Source organism: Diadema setosum, chromosome 8 (assembly GCF_964275005.1).
Source record: "Diadema setosum chromosome 8, eeDiaSeto1, whole genome shotgun sequence".
NCBI classification, from domain to species: Eukaryota; Metazoa; Echinodermata; class Echinoidea; order Diadematoida; family Diadematidae; genus Diadema; species Diadema setosum.
Window position 1 is genome coordinate 38,016,212 of NC_092692.1, and position 22,609 is coordinate 38,038,820.

The window sequence follows — 22,609 nt, forward strand, 5'->3', positions numbered from 1 at the left end:
TGACAATCCGCTCATTATAAGAGCTTATAAGCGCACAATAGGGAGAAACATCACCACCACGACCGTCACGAGGGTATGTATGGAGACCGATGTAGTTTGGTAAGTATCCTCACTCTCCTTTCTTTGGGTGTTTTACCGTGAATGACCAACTTTAAAACGCCACTCATCGCAATGCGTTATTCGGCAAGAGAAGAGTTGTGTTGTTGCACATTAGAACCAGCTTGAGTATGTGAATGCATTCTTTATCAAAAGGGACATACCTAAGTACATGTCACCAATGCTGTGTAACCATTCCACTTTCTGAATACACCAAGTGCTGCTGGACAATCAATATCTCACTCACCCCACAAATGCCCCATGAATGCAACATTTTAGGCAATTAATGCACTGTTTATCACAGCCGTGTGAAACGAATGGAAAGTAGGATGTGGGAGCATTTCATTTTTTTTTTCGGCTGGAAATATTTATAGAAACAACTGCATCGTAACTACGTTGTCTCTAAAGAGGTGTATTTTGATGTTTAAAAAATCACACAAAGGAGTAGGAAAGCGTAGCTACCTGCATGTTTATGCTCCTCGTTTGATATGACTTGATCTGTTATTTGGGTTAGACACACTGTTTTGCAGAGTAAATATTTTTTAAGATACCGTGAATTCAGCCCTTCAGAAGTGTTATACATTTTAAGATTCAATTTGTAGGGTCTTTGAGAGTAAAAAATCGCATTATTACAGATTATGTACAGATATGGTAAGGAATAGAGTCTGTTCCATTTAAACTAACTCGCTTTTGTCAAGATTTTTTTTTCATACATTCCATACTTCTACTATGTAATCCTAGTCAGACAAGATGCATAAACTTAAACGTGCTGTCGAAGCTAACCGTCAAAGTATGAAACTTCTGTTTTCCTAGCTACCTCAACGTTTTAAGTCGACATCATGCGACGGCTAGTAAAGTTTTGCTCCGTCGAAGATGAAAGGCCACAGCTTAATGGCCATTGCTTCACTTTCTCAGTCCATACCAAATTGCATACTATAATTCTGCTAGTCGATGGTGAAGAAGTGAGCACTAAAAATGTCAACTGTGTCAAGGAAATAGATATGAGTAAATTAAGATATGAATGATGGAACTGAAAGGTGACTTAGAAAAATAACAAAAGATTGGCCGCTAAGCGAGCAATGGACGCTGACAAATAAGTTGTCACGTAACCGAATGATCGAGGTCCCCTCAGACATCTAGGATCAGACAATGAGGGTATGTTTCTTGCCCATGGACACAAAAACTGTTGCTATTATGGGATTCGAACCAGGGACCTCATGATTGATATTTCGTGGTCTTGTCTGCCGAGCCACAAAGTGTAATGGGAAGAAAAAAAGATCCTGGAAACGTAGAAAAGACGATAATACATGTGTATCATGTTTACACCAATATCACGTTAGATGTTATCTACTCCAAATTACTAATATCCTACGTTTTGTACAATTCTCATAGCATGTCATTGAGTTCTTACTCTCCTTGAGTTTCTGCTGTTCATCCTTTTCTTTCCCTCTGTCTGTCTGTCTGTTTGTCTGTCTGTCTGTTTGTTTGTCTGTCTGTCTGCCTGTGTCTCTCGATCCTTTTTTTTTCTCTCTCTCCCTCTCTCTCTCTTTAGGCCTAACCCAAGGTTATAGTGGAACTTGATGGCATCGTCATATAAAAAAGTTCAATTTGAATCTTAACTACGATGTGGAATCAAGACTCTTCATCCCGGGACCTCCTGGACAGCGATTCGATCAGCATGGCAAGTATCGCGAGTGGTACTTTCGTGTCGTACGCGGACGACGTGGAAAGTTTGGCCGGGGAAAGCCTCCACGCCGATCCGCCGGTCATCGTTGAATTGTCGACGCTGTGGCCGTCCCGCGTGCTACCAGCGATTTCCGAATCAGCAGCGGAGAGCTTCGGAGCGGAAGACGACACGAGCATCTCCACGAGAGATACGGGAAAGAAAGACGGGGTGATGAAGAAGCGGTTCAGCAAGGCGGGCCTCGTGCTGCGCGGAGTGGAGGACAGGCCAAGCAGTGCAGAATGCAACGGGTACGTCCCATCGGATCTCGGCCTCGACAACCGGGCTTACAGTCCCGAGCAGAGCGAATGTGGTAGGCCTATGTCAGAATGCTCCGTCATGACCCCTACCTCTGCTCGAAGCGCCACCCCAAGACGCTCCGAAAGATCCCGGAAGTTGATCACCAACTCCAGATACGACTTCCGGAAACACAACACACAAGAACATACCATAGACAGTAACAAGAATCCTACCAACGGGGTGACTAGCAGTCAATTAGAACCTGGTACTCCATCGGCATCGAGTCCTAGGAGCAAAGAGGGGAAGAGTAAGGCCTACTTGGGACACTCCAGGGACAAACTGTTCAAGGGCATGACGACTAAACTTAAGCAGACAAAACTAAGGAGGAAGCGCTCGCCTCATCTCTTTGACAACTTGGTCGACGTAAGTAGAACCCCAGCTAAGCAATCATGTCTCCCTTCTTATGCAAATGGCATGGTTTATGTTTTTTGTTTTTGTTTTCGTTTTCGTTTTTGTTTTTGTTTCGTATTGTTTGTTTGTTTGTTTTTTAAGAAATGCCATCTCCCCTTGCGCTGGTAGTAAGTACATTCAAAGTCATAGGGTTATTACGACAGATGCTAAAAGGTCACATTCGGATTCTTTTGATGATTATTAATAGCTAACAGATTAACGGGAATGAAAACAGAATGAATACGGAAACTCTGCCATCTAGTTAGTACGTAGGCATCGAAATTCTTTTGTCTACTTGTATGCTATCTCCGGTAGGATCTCAACCAACATACACTTGTAGATATGCGTATCGTAAATATTCAGTGGACTCGAGTAGTAAATGCCAAGTCTCTCTGAATGTCTTTGAAAAGGCCGTCCGGAGTGGTGGCCTGGACGTCCTCAAGAATCTCTTGGAGGAGAACAGCTCGTTCAACCTGAACAAGAGAGACAGGGATCACCTAACACTCCTGCACCATGCAGCCATCAACAACCGGGACGCCATCGCTGGAGAACTCTTGCAACGGGGAGCCGGTAAGTAGGGCCTACGCTGTTGTTGTTGTAGTTGTAGTTGTTGTTGTTATTGTTGTTGTTTTTGTCCATCTGTTTGTGTGCTTGAATGTTTGTTGGCCCAAGATGTTAAAATGCAAACATGAGACATCTATAGAAATTTACAGATCACCGTTGGTAGTCTGCCTGCCAAATCGCTAATAAAAGATTCCAAAGTTAGAAAGTTTCCGAAATTTAAACAACTAACGAGATGATGTATCATCAATATGAACTTAAAAAAATGCACCGGTCATACGATCACAGTATAAAGAAAAACACACACACACAAACAATAAAACGATACTATTCATAATGCAATCAGTAGGAATCAATGACGTATTCTGTGTATAGATATCTAAAGAGATTTGTAAAGCTTTGCATTATCTATTTTGAGAGTACTTTGACAAGCTCGTACGGTGTAACCGCTCACGAGTTTTGTTGTGTGGAGTATGTAAAATTTTCTAATCTTATCCAAGGTTTGAAATGCTATATCACGGAGACTATGACCTAAAAACATTTTCAAACCCTTTGGCAAGCCGGGAACATACTGTATATTCTCTTTCACCACCATCCACCGCCACCTCCACAGGGGCGGATCCAAGGAGGACCGCAACCGGCGCACGCCCCCCCCCCTTTATTTTTTGTTGAAACAAAAGAAATAAAAAGAAAAAAATGGGGGGGGGGGAGGGGTGCGTGCGCCCCCCCCCTTTAATTTTGTAAACACGCCCCCTCTTTACGGAATTCCTGGATCCGCCCCTGCTCCATCATGCTGCCATTAATGACTAATGAACAGCATTGTTTGGAAATGGAAACCTATTACAGCGATAGGAAGCATAGTAAAATAACGCATTTTGCGTCTCTGATTCATCTAGATACACGTGTGCAGACGCTGGACACGAGAGCGACCCCTCTCCACGTGGCAGCCCGCCTGAACGGGGCCGAAGTTGCCCGCGTCCTCCTGCTGTGGGGAGCAAGCGTCGAGAGCACCACCTCCAAGGGCCTCACGCCACTCCACATCAGCGCTAGGCGGGGCCACGCAGCCGTCACCATGGTAACGAAAGTGATGTCCGCAGTATCGTAACACTTTGATGATGATGTATAGAAGGTATTTGAATGTTGGCGTCCTGTTGCCCATGGATCGGTACAAATTCCCATTAGTTCGATCATGATGGTGAAGGCGTCACAGAAGGATGAGAATGATTGTATAATTATAGAACTACAGAAGGACGACAAACGTTATAAATCTACTGAAATTTGTGAAGATGGTACGAATGTAAAGCAGATTGTGCAATCCAGTAACGATGAGTACAGAAACTGATTACCTCCTGTGAAATTTTAGGTTCTTTTTTATTGCGACGACAGTTATTAGTTCCGTTATCAATAAAAAAGTTTATGAAAATCACTGTGATCATATACTTAAAGCGTGATGTACTGTCAGAAAGTTAAATTGATGTAAGAAAAAAAATTAACGAAGTGTCATTACATGAGAACAAAATCACCTGATTACCACCTCTCTACATGCTTGCAGGAGCTGATATCACTGAGGAGAACAAACGTGAATGTGACTGACTATGAGGGCGCTACACCGCTACATTATGGCGCCATGAGTGGAAACCTGAACGTCTGCAGGCTTTTGGTAGGTAACGTGCATGAACGCTAAGATACTTGAATTCGAAAATGAAAAGGCCATAAAACAAATAAAGAAGCAGACAAACATCCGTCGTAACGACTAAGCGACAATCGTGCTCAAAGAGTAGACCTTCTTTCGACTCGATACTGCATACTCTGTATCAATTTGTATTGATTTGTCATTATACTTAAAGAAATAAGGTGCAGAAATAAAACCAAACCGACGCATGTCTAAACCAAGAGTAAAAGGCCTACTTATTACTGCAAATGCGTAGAATTGAACAATTAACGAAAAGGTTTACAAGGAAACACCTGATCATCATAATCATGGTCTTGAACGAAAACCAAACAGATGAAAGATTTCATTCCGTTGCTGTTAGAGTGTAGGAGGTTCTAGAAATAGCAGGACGTTTATGAGACTTATGCTTCTAATCCACATGCATACATTTTATACCAACTCGTCAAGCTAAAAGCATATAATTTGGTGTAAAAAAGGAAAAAAAACAACAACAACAAAACACACATACATGATTCTAATTAAATAAGAACCTGGTATACCTGAATGCATGGAACATCAGACTTTGGCGCGTGTCAGACTCGTTGATTTCTCTTTTGCAATTCTGTTTCCCTAATCAATATCATGAACGCAGATAGAAAACGGAGCAGATATTCGAGCGAAGGACGAGAACAGCATGACTCCCTTGATGAAGGCAATAATTAGTGGACACGATGATCTGGTAGATATCTTCTTGGAGAAAGGTGATGACTTTTATGAATGCAATGTCATTAATTACTTTAACTACGATAAGCAACATCAGGATCAATCGGAATCTACGTGATATTAGTCATACATTACTGCTTTATTTCTGTTTCCAAACAATATACATGGGTAACACAAACGTCAAAATTATGGCATATTTTTGTAACATAATATCACATGATCAGTATAGGAATACATCTTGTTTCGTTAAGGACTCGACGGAAATGAAAATTAGGACTTATAGTACACTTTCGCCAGAAGTTTACGTGAATAGTAGTGAAATGTTTCGCACAATGTCGGGGGGGGGGGGGGTATTCTAGTTGATATCGCATTGGCGCATAATGTGTTTTGATCGGTTTTTTCTTTTGTTTAATTGTTTCTTGAATAATTTCTGAAATCATTAGCTGAATCATCCGTTAAATCATTTATTGAATAATTCATTGAATATCCTATTTAAAAATTTACTTCATTGTCAAAAACATAAGAAATATTGACATGATTGAATTAAATATTGATCAGTGTCTTGAATAATTCATTTAATCATGTTTTGAATGGTCTAATTAATCATTTTCTCCATCATCATTTTAATGATGATGAATCATAAATCATGTACTGAATAATCATTCCATCTTTGTAATTGTATGTTTTTGTTGTTTTTTCAAACATCTTTTTAAATTTCGATTTAATGTAGAATCGTGTACCCTTGATATTCAAACAGCTTCCAGGATCGGATTGAATTTCGCTGATTATCTGGCGGATACCGACAATGATAGCAACACGTGTTTACACCTTGCTGTGTCCAAACGGCGGACAAGGGTATGACTCAATTTTTTTTTTTAAATATCCTTTAAGGAAGCGTTTAGTTTTTGTTTGTTTGTTTGTTTGTTTGTTCATTTTCCATCTGTGAAGATGGCTGGATAGCCCATATTCAGCTACGTTAAGCTGGTCTTCCGTGGGGTCCAGTAGGATGTGAGGTGGGACCACTTCACCGGGTTAAACAACCTGCTCTTTGCGATGAATGAATGAAGCGGGATCTTTTACGTGCACGAGTTTTTGCTCTCTCATACACGGGACCTCCATTTTATGTCCTATCCGAGGGACAGAGTGTTTGCCTCTTGCTAGAGGGGACGGTATGCTTACACACAACATTGCTCAGTCCAGACTCGGGTTCGAACCCGGGCCGCGTGATCGTGAGGCAGACGCGCTACCAACTGAGCCAACTCACCGCCCAGATGCTTCTTTGTGTAGTCAAAGAAGCATCTGGTTTCTGTAGTCACGTCATCCAATAACTGATTGAAGATGCGAGACATACATGTATACTCCCAAGTTTATTTCTGCGATGAAATTATGTGGTGGGTAGGCCTACGCGCCACATTTGAGGCAGAAGACACTGCCAGAATTATCTAGCTGATAAGGTTTCAGTCATAAAATGAATGAAAACAACAACAAAGATCTTAGGCGGGTGAGATTCCGATTAACTTCCGAATAACTTTGAACTTAGCAGCAGGGAACAGTACTGCTAAATGAGTTGGAAATTTTAGCGTTATTTCTTACGGTATTTGCATTATCATTGTTAATGATAGTCTAATGGTAGTATGGTAATATTGATTGACATGTGTTATTATGTTATTATCATCATAAAAATAAATAATTGATATTGAGAGTTTAGATGAATTGTGCAAAAATAGAAGTATATGACTGTGTGTGTCGTTCTCTTACATTACAATGCATTCCTTTCCTGATGAAGGGATGGAAATATCAGATCAGTCGATTTGTCTTTTTCTGTCGTTTGCAGGTGATTCAGACTCTGCTGGACAACGGCGTGAATGTCAATGTCCAGAAGCAAAACGGAATGGCACCCCTTCACATCGCCGCCATCAACGGGTCCACCGACACAGTGAGTCAGCTGCTCGACAACGGTGCCGACATCGAGATCATGGACGACGAAGGAATGACACCACTTCACAGGTAGATGACACTGGCGATTTTTCTTCAGAGTGTGGACTCTGACCTTTAAGAAACCCTCAGGTGGAGTTTGATTGCATTCTTTAAACCAGCAAGTCATTTGAAATAATAGTCTTGTCCTCATTTGTACCCTTCTTCTGCAGAGACAGTGTGTACAATGCTGTGGGGTTATCTGTTCCAAGCGGCACCCAAATTGGCAACGCTGAATTTTATTGCGTATTCTTTATTAAAGAAAGTCTACTAGTAAATGGAATTGGGCAAATTCGTTAAATCTTCTCAGTCCCAAAATACACACACACACACACACACAAACACATCAATGTCGACTCAAAGAGAGAAATAATCACGCTATCTTCTTAAATGTGTTCCGAATTAGGGTCAGGTATGTACTTAGAAAATTTTGTCAGCTCTACAAAGTGAACAACAGTATGTGGCTCAAATGAAAGATAGTGCATTCAAAGTTTATTACTAACAACGAACTCTGAAAATTATGATAGAATGATTTCCCTGCACCAAACCTCACAAAAATATACTAGTAGCTTATACGTGTGTATTTTATATTTATATGTATTTGCGCGTTTTTTCTTTGAACGGGAAGAGCGACTCTGTACAACAGAGTAGAAACCATGGCCCTGCTCATCCACGAGGGAGCCGTGATCGATGAAGTCGACAATAATGGCTTCACTCCCCTCCTCTGCACCGCCTGGAAGGGGCACGTCCCGGCCGGAGATCTGCTGCTGACTCGTGGCGCCGACATAAACGGTAATCACCTCCCTCCTCGTCCAGTGATTATCACGTGGACAAAGCACGAAATGGTCTGAAATTGAAATATATCACAAAACAAATCCGAAGCACAAGAGTTGGAATAGTATTGTGATGCCTGACTTTCAAGCAAACTTTCAATTTCTTTTTTTTAATGATATAATTTGTTTAAAATTTCTCGAAGCGTAACTTCATACAAAACTAGATGAATCAATACATGACATCAAAAGAAGAAGAAAAAAAAAATCTGCCAAGTCGACCATAAAAAAAAAACAAACATGAACAAACACGAAGCATAGCTCGCTGTACATGAGAATAAACTGAGACGGTCAGTTTCAATCTCCACCCCGCCAACATCAACATTACAAAATCTGCAAGAAATTAAAGACGTAGATACAATTATTCTATGCGAGGTGCAAGACATACAAACAATTGACAAAGAAGACGATATCCCTGCTGCAATGATGACTTCCGTATTAAAACTATATTGTTGTACTTAGTTTCGTTATACTACATTTCAAGAGTGTTATAATGCACAACTTATTGAACTACGCACAAAGATTGCATATTCATGGAGAGTAATTGAATAAAATGCCACACCTGAAAAACAAAAAAGACTCGTCCCTCCGAATTGCATGCCTTCATGATCATGATGATGTACGGTAGTTTTTCATAAGAAAATACAATCATAATTGAACTCTTTTAAAATATTTCAAAGGGTGTTTAAACATGTTTGAACAATTTTCTTGGAACATTAGTCTCCGATCAGCACAACAAGACCCCACTTCATTGGGCGGCTGAAATGGATCATGTGGACATTATGAAGTTCTTTCTTCAAAGTGGAGTGGAAGAACACGTCAACAACCCCGACACATTCGAGCGAACGGCCCTGCACTACGCCGCTGAAAGAGGCAACATTATGGTGGGGCTTTTTATTCGGTCAGAGCATGCACATCTTGATATTTCCCGAGATTTTGGAACAAAATTGCATGTCATTTCTTGGCATCAACTGGAATTGAAAAACAAACGAACAGAAATGAACTTAAGATATTCACCATGTTCACGGGCAATCTATTCTTAACATTAAAGGCTTTGCATTGTCAATGTGTGAGGACTTTATCTTCAAAACCAGCTCAAATTTGCGGCAATAAACACACTCGACTGCGAGACTCATCTTGGAAAATGAGCACATCGTAGGAATAGAAATGTGTTACCAATAGTCGCTCTTTGCTATTATGCATTTCAACGGAACTTTTTTCTTGCTTGTTTCTCCAGTAAAACGATAAAGAGCTACCCCAGACAGTTCGCAGAAATATAAGGAATGACTTTGTACGTTACGATTACTGCTAGTTCCTTGTTTAATTCTGTCTTAGATAAACATTGTCAGAACGAAACTATACGGCCAAATATCGAAGGATACATCACAATACACTGTTCCACATAATATGCTTATAGTTTTTTTTTCTCCATCAATGACATTTGGCTTTTAGATGATCAGGTTGCTCCTGGAGCACAGCGCTGAGTGTGACGTCAAAGACGGGATGGAGAAAACGCCAGTCCACGTCGCTGCCCAGTAAGTCCTAAGTTTTAAACGAAGTTAAGTTTTAAACTGCCGTCAATTTTGTCTGACCGTAGCTTTGTATAGTGTTGTCAAAAGGGAGTCTCACACATTAGAAGTAAGAATGAAGTATCTCGGAAACTTGGTTTATATGGTTTTTATTATGTAACAACAACAACAACAACAACAACAGCATCATAATCATCAACAATAACAACAAAGTATAACACAGTCGTAGTGGTTACTGATTCGCTGATAATGATTCTGATGTCACAATGGTATTATTGTCTCGAAGAAGGGAATGATAAACAGCACATTATAATTCGATAATCTTCGGAATACCATGGTGTAGTGCAGTAATTTTGTTCTCTCTTTAGCCCTATGTTTCCGTGTTTAATATCTCAAATATTCCGGCTTCTTACTCCACCTCCAGGGCAGGCTACGTCCACTGTGTGGAAGAACTCCTCCGGGACACACCCGATCTCCTCAACGAAGATGACCGGGACGGGATGACACCCTTGCTAACAGCCTGTTACTATGGTAACCATGGAGTTGTCATGGCACTGCTCAAGATGGGGGCCGACATCTCCAACGTGTAAGTCCCAGTATTGGACACGATCTCTTAAGATAACGTTAGTTTCCTGATCTCATTTGTATTGTAATTCAAATAAATAGTATAAGCTTCATTTTTCTTTCGTTCGTGTTGATATCTGTCTCTCTATCCGTCTATCTTATCCATATATTTGTTTATATATTCTTTTACTCAACTATCTGTTGTTAATTCTTAGCTCTACTTTATCAATTCTGTGTGAATTGGTCACTTGATAATTTATCAAACTATTTCTTTTCCAAATGATGTAACTTATCCAAATTTTCTCGAAGCATAACATACTAGTAAATAACTATAGATGAATCAATGCATGACATAAAGGGAAGAAAGAAATCAGCCAATCTATTACTGCGCGCGTTTGTATGTGTTCAATTTTGCATTCTGTCATTATCTATTGGCAGTACGGGGGGGGGGGGGTAGGGAATTTCTGGAACAAATACAAAGTTTTTCATAGAATTGTTCGCCTCACAACAGGAACGACGAACATCGCACGGCACTGATCCTGGCTGCTACCAACAATCACGTGATGACCATGAGTCTTCTGATTGAACACAACTGTGACGTCAACGCCGTCGACAAAACTAAGGTAAACAAACTATTCATCTATTGTACGATTCAAATTGATGAAATTCTTGCGTCGAGTTCTTTTTTTCTTTTTCTTTTTTTTTCTTTTTTTTTTTGCACCAGATTGACACATTGCCCTATATATCCACGTAAATAAGCGCTGAATTGATCAATGTTTTAGTAGTAGCCATGATAAAAGGAATAAGCAGCACTGGCTGTCAGCATGGTCGGGTGGAAGCTCGGTGGTCTAGGGGATAAGACGCCTGTCCGGTTATCAGGAGGTCGTAGGTTCGAATCCTTCTCGAGTATTGTGATTTCTTTGTCATGGCTACTACTAAAACACTGATCAATTCAGTGCTTATTCGCGTCGAGTTAGATGTAGGGCAATTTGTCAATCAGTTGAAATCATTGCAGTAATCCTACAGAAAAACCAAAACAAAACGATGACTTCTCCAAAATGGAAGCTCGATTTACAATACATTGTCTATGTTGTCCTGAAAGGCCTACCTGCAAAAATAAATGAAATGACAATGGATCCTTCTTTCATAAATGTCATTATTTTTATGCTCAGTAACTTAAAGTGGTCAGCAACTCGTGGAGCCGTTGATTTCAGCAACGATTAAAGATATCTAATTGAAATAATTTTACATCGTGAATCGTTTTGGGAAAAAAAAAGTGTTCATGAAAGTTCATGAAATTATCTTATATGCCACCTGCTGATTAAGAATTGAAGTGACATTTTGTTCCTTCCATGCTGTTACCTGCCGTCAGAACACGGCCCTCCACCTGTGCTGCGATGCGGGTCACATCGCGGCGGCCAATCTCCTCATCCGAGCCGGGGCCGACCAGTCGTGCTCGAACGACCAGGGCTTCACACCTCTCGAACTGGCCATCGAGAGGGAGCAGGGCGAGATCGCCGCCGCTATCATCAAATCCAAAGAGTGAGTTCGATGCCAAATACTCTTGTCTCTTTTGATAGCTCTGCTTTTGGCTGTGTTACAGGTAGGCCCTAACAAGTACAATGTACTTACTGTATATGAGGTCCAAAGAACTTGTGACTGTGAACAGATGAGGTAGTAGTTAAAGTTGTGGCGACAAGCCATGATTCATGATTTCTGTGTAATATTCCACCAGCGATTGAATTGCATCGTATGCGGGATTGTGTGAAATTCGTTGCAAAATGATATTGAAAATCCTTAAATATCTATGAATGATTTGAAAGTTGGTAATTTTATTGTTTTAACTTTTACTTCTTAGTGATTGAATGTCAAGAGGTGATAACACATCGGATATTACAAAAGAGTTAAGGAACCAGTCAACGTTTTCTCCTGTCAACTCAGGTCATCTTATGGCTTATCATTGTTTTCTTACTTCTTAAACAGCTGGCAGGTGGCCATGCAGAGCAGGGATGAGAAGATGATCTCGCCCATGAAGGCTCTCATCGAGAAGCTGCCCGACGTCGCGCTCCTCGTCATGGACCGGTGCGTTCACCGGACGTCGGCCACCGTATCTCACAGCACCCCTTACAAAGTTAGTGACAAAGTTTGCGGTATATAAGTACAGATCAAAAAAAAAAAAAAATGAGCAAAGAAACTTGGGATCCATCGGGATTCGAACCCGATACCTCGAGATTGCTAAAACAGTGCTTTACCGACTGAGATATGAGCACCCTAGTACAGTGTTCATCCCAGAATCCCTTTATTTCTCAATGCTTGTTCCTTGTAAGCAGTTCATGGGTCACGTAGTGTTTTCCTCACCTAAACTGCTTTCAAAGAGATGAAATTGAGGCTTAGACTAGTGTTTTATGGACGAAAGCCTTATCGTAACTCCCTGAATTCCATGAAATGTTTTTTCATGTAGATTTAACGCGGAAATAAAAAGGTAAATTGATGAATGCAGGTTTATACTTGAAATCTTATGAAAGTGCTGAATGATACAAATTTAACAAAAAAAGAAGAAGAACTAATGCATGATAAGTCAGAGTCCAATAAAACATCAGGAAAACGTTCCGAAGGTTGTTGAGATTAATGAGATTTGACATATGAAAATTACCGTCGGCGATGATTCGTATGAACAAGAAATTGTGATGGGCCATTATGAAGGCACAAGAGGAGATTACATTTATCACTAAAAGAGAATGCTTTTAAAGTAGATTTTACAATGCACTTGTGTTTCATAAAACTGTTTGAACATTAATATGTGAGGAATGTTGCTGCAGGGATTGGCATCATGCAGCTGTTTCAATTTGTTGTCAAGTTGTGAGGTATCAATCCCTTTGTTGCTTTAAAACACTTCTGGCAGTTGCCTATTTATGATATTTATTAATTTCAGAATAAATCTGCAATAAAACAGACACGGATTGTTTTAGTGATATTTCATTCGCTCTAAAAATATGATTATACAATGTATTTCCAATAGCATGCGCTGTCTATATTGAATGTTTTTCAGGTAAAATTCGATTACCGATATATCGATCCGGGCCCCGACGATATATCGACGAGCCACAACCACAGACGATTCTTCGCGATACGGGTGAGTACAACAGCGTGAATGTATTGATAATAAATAATACAATCTTAGATGAGGTGTAATATCTAGAAAGTAGAGCTTCGAGTGAAAGATCGCTGTATCCTTCACCTCAAAATGTTCTGGAGTTTTGACATTAACACAAATTCAACTCCCATGACTGTTAAGGGAAATCATGGTAACTTGCTGAAATTTTGTCAAATTGTAGACCGTTTTAATGAAAAAGCAATGAGATAGATGTGAGGTTATCACATCAACGCCTTATCTGATAATAAAGATATGGTCATTACTGATATCTTGTTAATTTCAAAGTTCCTAACTGTCTTTCTTTTCGTCTGATTCTGACGGACCTTGTCATGCTTGTTGTTTGAATTGTGTGATTTTACTCTTCTGAGCAAAGTTAACGCGATCAAAGAGTGGACTTTCCTGCAACATGTTGCATTCACTTAATATTATTTTTTCTTTGCGTAATCGCTTGGGCAGACGATGTGTCGGTTTGGGCGGGAAAAGTTGCTGGCTCACGAGTTGACCCAGAGCATCCTGCATAGAAAATGGTGAGTTATCACTCGTCATGCTCGTTTCATTCGCGCATGACATGCCATCTAATTTCACATGTAATTTGAAGTGACATACATGCATATACGCGCCTTTTCTGTCATTTCTGTTCATATCAATTCTTAGCAAAATATAACCAATTTTTGCATTGAAGATGGAAGGGACATGAAGAACTTCGCAATTTCACGGAGCAAGTACCGGTAATTGCCTGTCAAATTTCGATCATTTGTCTTTATGTACTGTATGTGCCATTTATTTTGTACCTGAATGTTTATATGAATAACATTTCTTTGTAGAAAAAAAAGTACCGGTAGTTACAATCATCAGAGCGATAAGGTTATTTGAATGGGTTGCCTACGGAAAGCCAGGCAGTATTGTCACACTTCTTATTGTACAGTACACGCATAATTTCCTGTAAAAACTCGTCCGGTTTGTGTGGGTAATCATTTCGTGTAGCCTTCTTTTTTCTTGGCATTAATTATAAAACCCCAAACAACAACAAACAACAACAAAAAACATCATCAACAACGACAACAACAACAACAAAAACAACAACACAACATCAACACCTCCACGACTAATTATCTTTGTGGCATATTCTAACAAGTTACTATATGCCTATTAAAATCTCTTTACAAGATTTATGATATTTTTTGTCTATTCGTTTTTCATACAGGCGCCGTTTTGGAAGACCCTGGTACTATTCAGACCTCCTTACGTACGTGGCGTTCATATGTGCAATCACAGCGCTCAGTCTCCTGACCACTACTTTTCCCGATTACCACTTTAATCCCGACGCGGGAACTTGGGGCGCGTGTCCCTACTACAATTTCACCGTTCATCCTGGATTGGCAACTTACGTCCGGTATGATGAAACGGTGGGTGAATGGTTGACATCGATCACTGTGTCGACTGGTCCCTGTTTTCATTTACAAGCAGACTTTCACTTACTGCTTACTGCTTGTCTGTATTGCCCTACATAGCAACAACTATAACTTCAATGCAAACACTATCCTTTGGGTGCCGATTAGCACTGAAAACTACATAGCGGTACACACAATCCAAAGTCCATGGCACAGGGAGGGTTAAGTCCAAATATCGATAAGCATTGAGTTTGCAAAAATAACTGAAATAGCTCGATGACAATGAGCAGTCCACAGAGCTGGAAAGAAAAAAAAGAAGAAGAAGAAGAAGAAGAAAAGTCCATAAGTCTAAACGCATTACTATATTAAAGTGGCCTTTTAAACAATGTTGACAGATAGATTAAAAAGAAACATGATCTTCTGTCTACAGATCTTTACACTTATTTCCGCGCCTTTTTCTGGTAAATGATCTCTTAATCAATATTCCAGAAAGGCGGGTATTTCCTCATCGATCAGACGATAACATACCTCGGTTACTTTGTCCTGATATACTGCCTGATGACTGCCGTTGGAGAACTAGTCGAGATTTACAGCGTGGTGAGTGATTAACCATCTGTGCACCACAATGATTCCTGTTCATTGGTATGTGGATGAAAGTTGTGCACAATTTTTACTCATTGGCACAGAGGGGTTAAATCGCAGCGTTTTTCTCATTTGAATCTTTCCTCGACTGTGATGATTTCATACTTTTTTATTTTCTTTTTCTTCTGGTTGTCAATGATTCCACATTTGCGAAGGAAACTTCTTATCAAAAAGATATAAACAGGGACAAAACATGAAAGACGAAGAATCTGTGGACGTGGAAAAATTGTACTTTGGCAAATATTTGTTGATTGTGTAACGTTGGCTTCTCATATTCGTGGCATATGCCACGAATATGAGAAGCCAACGTTACACAATCAACAAATATTTGCCAAAGTACAATTTTTCCACGTCCACAGATTCTTCGTCTTTCATGTTTTGTCCCTGTTTATATCTTAAGGTGTTTCTGTGAGATGGTCATATAGGATCAGGCTAGGGATGCGATTTGATGTTTTGTAAGTGTTTCAGCAGATCGGTGCTGTGTAGTCTTCATGTAGGACCTACTAAAAAGATGATACTACCTAGTCAATGATTGTCAATTTTCATTTCACATCATAATGTGTGATATTCGTTGACGTAAATACTCGATTTATGATCAAAGGAAAACAGCTAGGTTACTGTAAAAAACAATTTTTTTTTTTTGTTCATCCAAACTTTAATGTCCATACCTCACAGGGTACGAGGTACTTCACTGAAGTAGGAAACATAGTAGACTGGCTGACGATTGTCACCGCCTCGGTCTTCGTCTCCCCACCCGGAAGTCTACCGTGCTCCTACAACTGGAACGCCGGTATCATCGCTGTGGGCTGTGCCTGGATGCGATTCGTTATTTACTTCCGGGAGTAAGTTTAACCATCTTAAATTCCAACGTTTTTGCAGGACATTTATTATAGCCCAGGGACATACATCCAAGGTCAATATGGACTTGGAGACTTTGAAACGTATCGTCCGTTGATAATGGCAAACATAGTATCACAGGGACACTGATCTCAATTAAGAATTTATGTTTAATGAAAGAGGTCATACATTGCTCGATGTTCATATCCATAAGAGAAAACAGCGTAACTTTGTGAAATATGAAAATAGAAAAGTTATTTGAAAATGAGAAAAGTTGCATATGAAAGTAGAAAAGCTAATGTTATTACACTGAAAAAAGACATTCATACGAGATCTTTAAAACTTATAGGAAATTTACTTTAAATAGCAGACTAATTAGAAATGTCATGTTTTCGTTTAGATACGAATTAAATCCACATAACAATTTCAACTCATTTCAAAGTGATTCAAAGTGTTTTGTAAACCTTACAGTTTTTGAAGTAGTAGTAGTAATAGTAGTAGTAGTAGTAGTAGTAGTAGTAGTAGTAGTAGTAGTGGTTGCTGTTGCTGGCGTTGTTGTTGTTGTTGTTGTTTTTGCTGAAAAGGAAAAGGGAAGGGACAATAACAATGCAACGAATTTTGCACATAATAAGACAGGATATTGATGAATTGTACGTGCATTTTTTAAAGAAATTGCTCTATTTATTTACTTCCCCAGATTCAAGTTAACTGGTCTCTATGTACAGATGTTCTTAAAAACACTGGTCTCGATACTGAAGGTAAATCTAAACTTCTTTTTTAATATCTGTTGGAACACGGTTTTCAATAATAATGTCTACACATAGACTATCGAGCAAGTATAGATTCACAGAAATATTGTCGCATGCACGGAGAGGTGCCGTGGTACATGTACACTGAACTCAAAATCCTCAAGTGGAGGTGTGGGTTCCAGTCTCGTCAAACCATACAGAGTTTTATGGTTTGTGTGTGTGTGTGTGTGTGTGTGTGTTTGTGTGTGCGTGTTTGTGTGTGTGTGTTTTTTTTTTCTAGGGGTATTTTCCCAAAATGCTGCTCAGTTATTATCAATCTGGTAATAATTGATTATTACAAAGGCTTATGTTATTGATATGATAAAAGGTAATACTCGGTTATTATTTAGCAGTATTAGCATTAGTTCCACACTCCATGAATAGAAAGACTGGAAATTGCATTATAAGTATTGTCGTTAAGCCTCCTACTTTTCGTTCTAAAAAAGCGATATTAAGAAGGTAAATCTGTGTAACGTAGACCAATATACAAATCCATGTATTCATCACAGATCACCTGATGTGTTGTGTGCATGTCTTTGTTTTGTTTTTTTTTTCATTCTCTTGTTTATTTTTCTTCAAATAGGCAATTGCAGTATTTGTCATCATCATCTTGGCATTCAGCTTCACTTTCAACATGTGGCTTGGAAATGTGGTAAGAATATCATCAGAATAAGTTACACTGTTTGTCTTTTGTCTCTATCTACATGGTTTCATTTGAAATGCGCATCACAAGCGCAAGTTATTCCCAATCTAAGGTAGATTAGAGGGTTAAATGGATATTTCCCAACTTATCTTCTATAAAGCATTTTATATGTTTGTCGGGTAGGCCCATAATATGCAGCTATGTCTCTATGTTATGTCTTCAATATGCTGATCATATAATATTATATATATATATATATATATATATATATATATATATATATATATATATATATACATGTATGTATATATATATATATATATATATATATATATATATATATATATATATACATGTACGTGTGTACATAATGTATACATTGTATATGTATGTGTGTGTGTGAATATGTCTACGAGAGAATCGATTTCTGCTGGCTTTTATTACATCTAATCATACATGATTATTCTTCATTTATCTATAAAAATATTTGTTCCCCCCCCCCCCATGCGCCTTTTCTCGTCCCCGTAGATGTACAGTTTTAGAGACTTTCCTGCTTCCGTCCTCGCTGTGGTCACTATGATGTTGGGGGAGATTGGCAGAGATGGTATCTTTACCTCGGAAGTAAATTTAGAGCCCTTTGCGTCAGCCGTCATCTACATCCTCTTTGTCGCCTTCTTATTCTTCGTGCCAGTCGTTCTCAATAATCTCGCGGTAATTACTTTTGCTTATTAAGTGAATACACATTCTGTTTGCTTCTGTAGATATCTATATGATCCCTACTTGCCTTTAAATGATTTATGGAAATCGAATGTGAAAAGAATACTCTTCATTAGTTTTTAGATCTTCTTTATTTTTCAAAGATGTCATTTTTTTTTTTTAAGCTGAAAAAGCACATCCCTATCATTCTGCAGACTGAAGTAGGTCTCAGGTATATGAAAAATTTTGGAAATGACTATCGCTCAGTCGGTTTCAGCCGATCATTTCAGTCAAGATGTTGAAAATCAATTTTAACTTTTGTCCTTTGACTACAAATTTTCATTATTTGGCATGTGAAAGTTGATCTTTAGTGAGGGAGAGTAAACAGTGAATAAAGCATAATTAAGATTCCGTCACAGTAACGATTATAAATGATATGATTAAGCAGTGTTAAAGGGAACTTGAAGTCAGACAAGATGATGCGTGTTCTAACAGTTCTCAGAAAATACGGACTATCATATCCATGACTATGACTGTACGTGTACTCATTGTAGGATTTATTTTCATGTGATTTAAAAAAAAAGAAAGACAACAACAAAAGCATTAAAAGGTATTATTTTAAAGTGAAATAGCATGCAACTTGTTAAACTGCTTTTCTTTGTGAGCTGTGATTTAACAACATGCAATCGCTTCTACTAGATCGGTATAGCTGTAAGTGACGTTGAGGAAATAAAGAGGAGATCATTCATCAAGAGGAACGCAGTGCTGGTGAGTTACGCTTAGTGTAGACATTTTGACATTAATCGACTTGTTGTGTAATCTGAATGATTTATAAAAACTTTGCAGGTTAAAAACCGAGATGATTTATTGGTCGGTTAACGTGTTTGTTTGTTTATTTGTTTGTTTTTAATCTAAGCAGTATGTATAATAAGCCCTTCGTTTCTTCATCAGACCCTAGAGAAGGAAAAAAATAGTCGTCAAGGGATGAACAGCTTGGTTTTGTAGAAATAAGCTTTGGAAGAAAATATGATTTATTTTTGTGTCAGTATACAGTATGTTAAAAAAAAAAATTAACCAGATTTTCGCATTTAAACCTTCCAATATGGTTAAACTGTCTGAATGCTACTTCAGGGTTCTTAAAATTTAACATCTCAGCTCTATTTTGCAGAAAACCCCATCCAAATTTGTTAAGACGTCACAGAGAAATGTGTATCTTTGTAAACCATGTCAGGGGTTTGATTCTTCCAAATTTAGTGCTTGGGTATTCTTGGAATTGCAAAATGTGTGAAAACAATGGACAGAACTTGGAGGGAAGGGATTCCTGACATGCTCTACCGTTTACAAAACTCCTCATTTCTCTTTGACCACTGAAGCAAATCGGATGGGGTTTTAGTAACATGCGGGTAATCAGTTATTATAGTTTCACACCCTGAAATTGTATTTGGATTGATTCACAATTTTTAAAGTTACCATTGCGGAGGTCCCGTTGTATGTTTTGTTTTTGTTTTTGTTTTTGTTTTTTGGTTTTTGGTTTTTGTTTTTTTTTTTGGGGGGGGGGACATACGGTATAACGATTATGCATTTTTCTTTTGTTATGGGGGCTGGGGCACTTATTTCGTTCATCCCCTTTAAGTCAGGTGTCGTTATTAATGTGCACTGAGAAAAAAAATGAGAAAAGCTGCCCTTGTTATTAGAGAATGAGATTATTTCATTTCAACACTGGAATACAAAATAAAAAGGTCTTAGTAATGGGGGGGGGGGATTTCATGAAGCATTATGTCAGGCGAAATTGCTCTCAGCCAGTCAGATGCAAAGATTTCAGCAGCTTATGACAGTTTGACAGAATAATAAAATATCGGACAAAATGCTTCATGAAATGCCCCCTGCTAGTGGAAAGATCAAACGAACTTACTGTGGAAGTCCTAAAGGGACATTGAAAAAAAAAAAACGCATTCTCGTCAATAAATTTTAGGGCTTCCATAGCAATAGTTCCCTACGTTCCCTTCACCCTTTGATATGCAGGCGGACTATGTGTATCGTGTGGAAAGCAAGTGTCCTCGGTGGCTGCAGAGATTGCTGCATCAATCCGAGCATGTCGTCACGGTGAAGCCCCGGGGACGGAGGAAGCTCCGGACATGGGTAGGTCGCTTGCTTGATTCTTTTCTGGTGAACAAACACTTAAAGAAAACCAAAGAATTCCTGTGTCAGGGCTCAACTTCAGAGTTAAGTAGTCGTTGGAGACAGGTTTACTCACACACCTTATTAGAATTTATAGGTCGATATGCATTTACTATAATTGGAGGGTGACGGTGATATAACAATACCATGAAAATATGTACATACCAGATGAATGATGACTGAAGAAAGAAAATACACATATTTAATACAATAATGGTTTTGAAAATCCTGACAATTAAAGAAAACAATAATTATAGTAAAAGAGATTGTATAAGCAAACAAATATTCCACCTGCTCATTGTGACATAGGACTTGATTATGATGGCATTTCTTGTATATATTGGCTGCTATATCTCAACTCAAGAACAACAGTTATCAGAGAAAGAGAGAGAAAAAATAAAGGAAGGCAGATGGACAGACAGATAAATTAATTGACAAGGAAAGGGAATAAGAAGAAATTTATGAGGATGCCTTGGAAGAAAATAAAATCATAAAACAAGATTGACTTGGTCATATCATGAGAACTCCTATCTTTGTTGGCCTATACGTTATTTTGGCGAGACATATAATCAACCGTTTTATTTTATTTCCAATGACAAGCACATAGTTTGCATCATGCTTTTGTACCCTGCAGTTATTCCCCAGAGAAGGGGAAGCTTTAGTTGAGATGATGGATGAGAAGTCCGAAACAGGAACGGCCGATCACGTTATGGACGAATTAATGCGTCAGAGAAACACGTAAGAGCATATGTATCTTCATTGTGCTTTTGCAGTCTAGCATGTCTACGTCTGCACACCAACCAACCAACCGTGACCGTAGAAGCATTTTAGTTTCTGTTACGATCACTCTAGTAATCATTAATGTGGTGACTGCAAATCGATTTATCCAACGGTGCGTTGGAAGACTCGGTCATCGTTCATAACTAGTCAATACAGACCAGCACCCTGAAAAATTTCTCTTCAACGACAAATTACGGATTGTTTCTTACATACATTATTGTATTATGGGCAGTACCTAAAACATAGCATACATTCAAAGTAATTTGTCAAGTAAGGTATAACTGTGACAAAGACCTCTGAGCTATTTTTGGCAAAAAGAAATTGGGATCAATTTGGATCAATTTTTACTCCAAAATACGTGTGTGTGATTCAGTTTGAGGTGTATTTTGATCGATTTGTTTCATATTGTCTTTTTTTTTTTTTACTTGTTGTTCCTTTTGTTCTCACCAGATTGAACACAATGATGCTATTACTCAAACAGCAGGGCGAAGTTCTGCGAACGCTGGCGGACAAAGAGGGCGTGATGGCCCCCTCGCTGCAGCAGGGCGTGGCGACCTTGAGTGGCCTGCACCACGACCTGCCTTACGTGGAGGTCGACGTCGATAACGACCCAACATCGTCGGTGGCTTAAGATGATGACTATTAACTGGCAGATAATAGTCACAAAGTCTATCAAATATCTTCAATACCAACCGATAAATACCGTACAGGCCTACTACGAATATGGCAATGCTTTCCACATAATTTGCAAGGCAATTATGTACATAATAACATTTAGAACATTAGGGTATTTAGATATGATCCCGAATCCCAAATTTACATGCTCTGTTAGACAGTTGATTATACTAACGGAATAATATGCGAAATGACGAAATCTGAAACATTCACATGTTAGCCTGATCTTAATGAAACCGTCACTGATTTTTTCTTTCTAACGATTTACTTCAACACCACTTATACAATTTATGTTGGACATTGGTTAAAGTACCGCTTAAAAAATCGCTCGACGTAATAATAAGCAGTGCAGTGCCTGATGTAGGTAAACAATCCATCCATAATATTAGACCCGTCCGATGTGATGTGTATTTTATGCTAATACCATCGTGCAAAGTAGGTTGCATTTCCTTTCCTCTACTGTGTGTTGGCGAACGATTATAAA

At 38.9% G+C, this 22,609-nt stretch overlaps 1 protein-coding gene across 1 annotated transcript; it reads left to right on the forward strand.

Annotated features, from left to right (window-relative positions):
* Positions 1–1,720: 1,720 nt before the first annotated feature.
* On the forward strand, positions 1,721–22,081 carry LOC140232245 (uncharacterized). The gene is made up of 26 exons (XM_072312379.1): positions 1,721–2,482; positions 2,920–3,079; positions 3,967–4,145; positions 4,623–4,734; positions 5,378–5,482; positions 6,202–6,299; positions 7,279–7,451; positions 8,047–8,210; positions 8,969–9,132; positions 9,701–9,783; positions 10,202–10,363; positions 10,853–10,964; positions 11,714–11,883; positions 12,325–12,472; positions 13,391–13,474; positions 13,952–14,022; positions 14,700–14,901; positions 15,376–15,483; positions 16,204–16,370; positions 17,063–17,123; positions 17,737–17,802; positions 18,325–18,507; positions 19,192–19,260; positions 20,515–20,631; positions 21,305–21,408; positions 21,901–22,081. Exons 1-26 carry the CDS (start codon positions 1,721–1,723, stop codon positions 22,079–22,081), a joined length of 4,005 nt encoding a protein of 1,334 aa, XP_072168480.1.
* Positions 22,082–22,609: the final 528 nt, after the last annotated feature.

Coding starts and splice junctions, on each gene's coding strand:
- LOC140232245 (XM_072312379.1), top strand. CDS start 1,721: ATGTGGAATCAAGACTCTTCATCCCGGGACCTCCTGGACAGCGATTCG. Junction 4,146..4,622: donor GCCACGCAGCCGTCACCATG/GTAACGAAAGTG, acceptor ACATGCTTGCAG/GAGCTGATATCACTGAGGAG. Junction 9,784..10,201: donor CCAGTCCACGTCGCTGCCCA/GTAAGTCCTAAG, acceptor CTCCACCTCCAG/GGCAGGCTACGTCCACTGTG.